This window comes from Engystomops pustulosus, chromosome 10 (genome assembly GCF_040894005.1).
Source record: "Engystomops pustulosus chromosome 10, aEngPut4.maternal, whole genome shotgun sequence".
NCBI classification, from domain to species: Eukaryota; Metazoa; Chordata; class Amphibia; order Anura; family Leptodactylidae; genus Engystomops; species Engystomops pustulosus.
Window position 1 is genome coordinate 97,440,404 of NC_092420.1, and position 6,614 is coordinate 97,447,017.

The window sequence follows — 6,614 nt, forward strand, 5'->3', positions numbered from 1 at the left end:
GACCTCCTCTTCCCCTTTTTGTGCCCAAGAAGTTGCACTGACGATCATTGCGGCTCCATATGTGGAAGTCACACAGCACATGGTCCTGGAGGTGAAGTGTCCTGCATCACAGTTAGGGGTTAGGGGCACCCTCGGCGTGGCCACGGGGTTAGGGGCACCCTCTCTTGCCTGTTTAAAGCACCCAGCACCTTATACCCAGACCTAATTGACCTGGCTCCCCAGGTAAAACTAGATGGTGGTCACCCACCCAGGTGCACTCAAAAGCTCATGTGCACAAAAGTAAATTTAGCATTTTCTGCCTTAATGCTACAGGTTTTCACAATAATTACTTAAAATGAAGGATTCTTCACCTACAAGGCCACCAGCTTTCACCTGCTCTGTATAAAAGCTGCACCGGGTAGACTACAGCAGTGATTTGGAGTGAAGGGGAATGACCTTGTAGATGAGGTGAATGCACAGCAGAGGACACATCCCCAATGCACTTGGAAAAGCTACAACCCTGGAATATAAACCCAGGTCTGATTACACATTTATCCAGGGACAATACCTAACACTGGCTGCAGAGGGCACAGCAGTGTGAGGACACAGCCCCAGTGCACTTGGAGAAGCTACAATCCTGGAATATAAAACTATATATCAAAGTCCTGCTGCTACTAACAGCATACATAAAGATATAATTACACATCTCTCCAGGGACAATGCCTAACCCTGACTGCAGAGAGCACAGAGCACAGCCGTGTGAGGAATTTCCATAGAGAGAGAAGTGTGATCAGACCTCTGTGTATGTTAGTAGAAGCGGCTATATACACAACACATAACACAGGCTGCGGTCTGCAGGGTCACCGCCGCTGACCAATCCCTTTAAGCTTTATTCACATTGTATTTCTTATTCCTAATTATGTTTCTGCTTCCTTTAGGCTACAGTACGATGAGTCCACAGGAAGACAGCGAGAACCCTCCATGTAATAACGACCCGTTATCGGCAGGGGTAGACGTGGGGAACCATGATGAGGACCTAGAACCCGACACCCCACCCCAGACTGCAGCTCTACTGAGCCACAAGTTCCACCACCACTATAGACTCCACCACCCGACGTTACACCACAGCCACCACCTCCAGGCGGCGGTCACCGTGCACTCTGTGGACGCCGAGTGCTGATGGACCCCCGGTGCTGCCCACCATATCTGCTGCATACGTCTAGACCGGACCGAACACGGCGCCAAACAACGCAAACCTTATGGACCTCTCTGGATTTACTTCTCGACTGCAACACAAAACGTGGGTCTGTTACTTGGAGAAAATGTTTCTTTTTATAAAAAAAAAATTTAAGTAATGGAAAACAAAAAAAACTAAACTCGTGACGAGGAGAATTGTGAATAGTTTCATAAAGAAAAAAAATGCATCTCGATTTTTAAGGAAAGGATTATTTTTCTACTATTTATTTAAGTGTCAATGACTTGAGGACGGTGGATTCTTAACGCTCTCCCACGCGTTTTGGGCCTTATGAGAGGAGGACGCTGCAGATACTCACCCCCTTCCTAGTATTGATGGAAGACTACTCCTATCCTGTGAACACTACACCCCCCGGACCCCTGGGGGAAGATTTTTTTTATTTTTAGCCTTCCCGATCCTCAGGGGGATTTAATAATCAAGAAACGCGTTGCTGTACAATCTTCGGTTTTCACGTATTGAGAGACATCGTCCGTGTTGTGTGCTGGTCGACGTGGAGGGATGAATGGCGTTACTCTGAAGCTGGAGCGTTTTTTGTCTCGCCTCGTGGAGTTTCCAGTCCAAGTTATCGGAAGTTTTTATTGTTTGTTTTTATTTTTTTTTGAAGATTTTAACCACTGTTTTACTAGACTGTAATTTTCACCTACAACCACTGTGTCTTTACCGTACGTGTGACAATCCGGATGTTATAGGGGGCGCTACTCCACAAACCTGCCCGAAAAGTGCATGAAAGTTCTTATTGACTTCTTATAAATCTACATTCATTGTCAGTAAATTTTCGAAACAATTTGCTTAAAATATACCTTACACCACCTCCAGCTCTCTGATCCGTATAAAAGTTTGTGTATTTGGCTGATTCCAGAACAGTTGGAATTTTTACTTGGCATCCGTGCCACTAGATAGCACTCGGTATGCTAATTAGGCTCTCTACTGTCAGGTGGGCAGTCCCAGAAGGCTCTCTCCAGCCTAGGGCCGCCCACATGACAGTAGAGAGCCCACCTTGTGGCTATAGAAAAATCCATCTGCACTGGAATGTGTGAAGCGGATCCTATCAAAGTTTATGAAGGGTTTTTGATATGAATATCTGAAGCTTTGTTCTGTGTTACCTCTGAGGTTGAGGCCCCAGTAGATTTGTCACCATAGATGTACAGTACCTGCATTTTGGATGGGATTTGACCAGATCTCATTCACGTGCAGGGGCCATTTCCATAGCGTAGAAATTCCAGCAGGAATAACGCCACATAAAACGCCTAATTTTAGGTGTTTTTTGAGGCGGTTCCTGTAGGACAACCCTGCTGCTAAATTATAGTAGCGAAGTCGTTTCACGAGCACAGGCTCAGATGCATGGCAGCTTTGGATGTGATTGGAGATGAAACTCAATATAACTGCAAAACAGAATAGAAGATCTGCTGATCTGATTGTCCACCGAGAGAGGGAGACGGTCAATTACAAGGTATCAAATATTGAGAATAATTACCTAATTTCAGTAAGTTTGTTATAGGTTCTTAGTGAATTGGTGTAATAATGCACAATATACCTTTTATATGTAGTTACACTTATCTGCTGCTTCAGTTTGTATAAACCTTCCTGTAATGTCTGCTGCTTCCATGCCCCTTCCCAACCCTGCCAGAACCTTCCCCATTCAGATACCTGGACACGACCTGCCTGTGTGACAATACATTTACATTATCTAAACACAAAAAAGCTCAAATCTGCTTTGTGTGAAGGCTCCAAATCCTCCTCCGTGTCCTGTAAGACAACTGGCTGCAGCTGGAGCTCCCTCATGTCACCAATAAAACGTAGATTTACAAAGAATTACTCTGCCATCTCTCTACTTCTCCTCCGGCATCTACAGAAATATAGTTGCGCCCCTCTTGTCAGCCTCTAAAGATGGGAACCTATTAGCCGGGGATTATTCACTACAGTATCATGAAAAAATGACAAGTGACAACTTTGACTGATTTGTAGGTTTACAATTCCTTTAAGATGTAGGAAGTATGTCAGAAAGATTACTAAGCCCCCCTCCCCCCGCCATTACCCAGCCAAAAAGCAACCGGAGTCAAACCCCTTTAGCGTAACCCCAAACCCCCCTCCCCCCCAGGGTCAGCTGTTAATAACAAATAAACACACTTGGAAAAATAGTCTTCCACGGTTCAGTGGAGACTTCGCCAGGTAGAGGGGTGCAGCCCCCGCCCCCTCCCCTCTTCCCAAACAAATCCTAACAGAAGACTGCAGGGACATGTAATACAGACCATGTGATGGCGGATACAGGCTTCAGAAATACGGAGGATCCTGCAGAGTTAAACTACAAAAGTCAAAATAGTCGCCAATATGGTAATAAGTGCTGGGCCCCTGATTGTTCTTGGCTGGGGGCCCAGGTCAGCAGGGTCAAGTGGCCTCCCCTCTATATGATACTGGTCTGGGACCTCTGATTGTACGTGGCCTGGGTCAGCAGGGTCCAGTGGCGCCCCCTCTATATGATACTGGTCCGGGACCCTTGATTGTACGTGTCTGGGGGCCCGGGTCAGCAGGGTCCAGTGGCCCCCTCCCCCCCCCTGTATGATACAGGTCTGGGACCCCTAATTGTACGTGCCTGGGGGCCCGGGTCAGCAGGGTCCAGTGGCGCCCCCTCTATATGATACAGGTCTGGGACCCCTAATTGTACGTGCCTGGGGGCCCAGGTCATTAGGGTCCAGCGGCCTCCCCTCTATATGATACAGGTCCGGGACCCCTGATTGTACGTGGCTGGAGGCCCGGGTCAGCATGGTCCAGTGGCGCCCCCTCTATAGGATACAAGTTACGGTGGACACTGCCTTTATATAAGAGCGCGGCACCGAGGTTGTTAACAAATAACGAGACGTCAATCTTTATACTGTGTATAAAACCGTAAGCAAATGAGATGTCTGTATATAACGATGGATTTGTGAATAATTTTTGGGGTCGTTCTTATTACTTTCATGTTTCTGCAAATTATTTCTATGTACGGATCCATAACGTTTCTACAGCCGAAAATGAAATAAAAAATTATTTGCCAAAATCTGGCCGTAGTGTATGTAATTATCAGATAATGGTAAGAATTAGCGCTTCGTTAGTGATCACTGCGTCATGGCCGCTTATTATGGCAATGAGTCCTGGGCCCTCATTATGAAATCTGTGTGTTCAGCCTAGCAACCAATCGGAGAGCAGCTTTCATTTCTCAAACCGCTCTAATAACGTAATAGCTGCGCTGTGATTGGATGCTATGGGTGATACAGATTAGTCTTCTCTGTTACTCTCTGGCAGCCATATTTGTGGAGATTAATTGGAGGAGAATGAGATGGAAATCTGCTGAACACCAACATATTCTGCAGCGCTGTGGAAGAAGTATCACCAGTGCCTGGAAAAGCTGAGGGGCATCCAATATGGCCGACCTTACCACTCTCACAATGGTTGTCACCCACCTGTCCAGGCAGCGTCTCCTCCTGGGTGTCAGCACCCGCTCCCTTTTCCCTGGACGTCTTACAGATTTATGACCAGTATTTTCTGCTGCCGGTGATGCGTGTGTGAACGCGGCCGCACTTCCTGGAACGTTCCAGGCTGTGTACATACGCCGTGTGTGTTCAGTTGTGTACATACAGCGTCTCGCACTATGGTCTTATGACTAAACCTTACACGAGGGTCCGCACCATGAGACCACACAAAGCTGCGCCCCCCTCCCCTCCATATGTTACAATGAAATTCCATAAATCTGATAGGAGCCACATTATCCTGATTACGGATTTTACAGCAGATCTGCCACATACAGTGAGGAAAGTATCTGGTACGTTACGACAGAACAGAGAGGTGTGTAAGTCTGAATCTAAAGTAAAATCCATAAAATAACATTTATTTGCAGTTTATTGCATGGAAAAAACGTATTTGATCATCCAGCAGCCAGGCCGCCGCCGCACAGGGAGGGGCATGACCAGGTCGCATCATTTCCACTGAAACCCCTACAATCGGTAACGAGCACCAGGTGTTCTGCATTGGTTCTCATTCCCCATCTCGTGCGTTTTGGTGGCAAAGCAAATGGCGCTCAGGCCAAGCCCCTCCCCGTTGTGTTTGAATTGTTTTTTGAAACGCAACATGTGAACACGGCCTTAGACCCCTTACACACTAGTGAGTGAGATCTGTCCTACTCGCATCACAATCACAGCGTGTCCTGGCTGGAGCATCCAGTCAATATAGTTTCCATGGTCAGATTTCGGCTAAGGCCGGCGGCACACGTGGCGTTTTGAATCCACGTGTTTTTTTTGGAAAAGCATCTGTTTTTGACCGGTTTTACCAATTATCTTAATTAAAACGGGTCCAAAACGGATGCGTTTTTCAACGAACTGCTTAAAAACGGCCCAAAAACGGGTTCAAAGCGCCCCATGTGTCGCCGCCCTAAGATGTTCCAAACCGCACACTTACATAGTCTATAGGTTGCATTCACACATGGCAATAATGCAAGTGTTTTCCCAACAGCTGAGAAGAGGAGATTTACCTTATAACATTGCTGTCAACATAACATTTAGAAAACTTGTGAATTCAAGCAATGTTAACGCTATGTTAACAGACCTTAACATTGCATAAATGCAATTTTGACAATGTAACCAGCACAAGTCCAGGCTCAATGACCATCTGGGTGATCCGGAGGAGACTTGGGTCATGTGGTCGGATGAGACCAAAGTAGAACTTTTTTGATATTAAGGGGACAGCATATTGAAGGGAGGATGAATGGGGTCATGTATTGCCAAATTTTTGCCCACAACCTCCTTCCCTCAGTAAGAGCATTGAAGATGGGTCGTGGCTGGCCCTTCCAGCAGGACAATGACCCAAACACCCGGATAGGATAACTAAGGATCGGCTCCCTAAGAAGCGACCCAATCCAAAATCTTTTGAGGCGCTAAAACTCAATGTTACCAAGCGACATCCCCAAAACCTGAATGACAATGAGAATAAAAAGAGAAGATCTGAGGAGAGGAACATAAACACTGCTGCAAACTACCAGGTACTACAGACCTACCTCTGCAAACCAAGGGAAATGGACCATCAGAACCCATCCTGATAAACCAGGGACATTACTCATAGATCCAGGCTCCGGGACTGTGGTATCTTCTTATGTTTGTTATCCATGGCCTCCTCCCTTCTAAAATCAACATTTTAATTATGTTAATGAGGCTGAAGTGCTCCTGCGGGTGTTACCAGAGCCCCTCCATGCTGTAGCATCACAGGCTGTTACACTCCCCCTCCCCTCTGCTCCTTCAACTCTTTCTCCTCCCTATGTTTGCTGCAATCCCACGCAGTGGGAAGGAGAAGAGCACAATGTAACAACCTGTGAAGCTGCAGCATGGAGGGGCTCTGGTGTAATACTATTCTGGCT

General features: G+C 46.6%; 1 protein-coding gene across 2 annotated transcripts in view; it reads left to right on the plus strand.

The window, feature by feature from the left end:
- The window catches only part of CACHD1 (cache domain containing 1), a 73,622-nt gene extending 69,354 nt beyond the window's left edge, over positions 1–4,268 (plus strand). For both annotated transcript variants that reach the window (XM_072128746.1, XM_072128747.1), the window contains exon 27: positions 918–4,268. In XM_072128746.1, coding sequence (XP_071984847.1) covers positions 918–1,159 — 242 coding nt within the window. In that variant the 3' untranslated portion in view covers positions 1,160–4,268. The remainder of the gene's footprint in view (positions 1–917) is intronic.
- Positions 4,269–6,614: the final 2,346 nt, after the last annotated feature.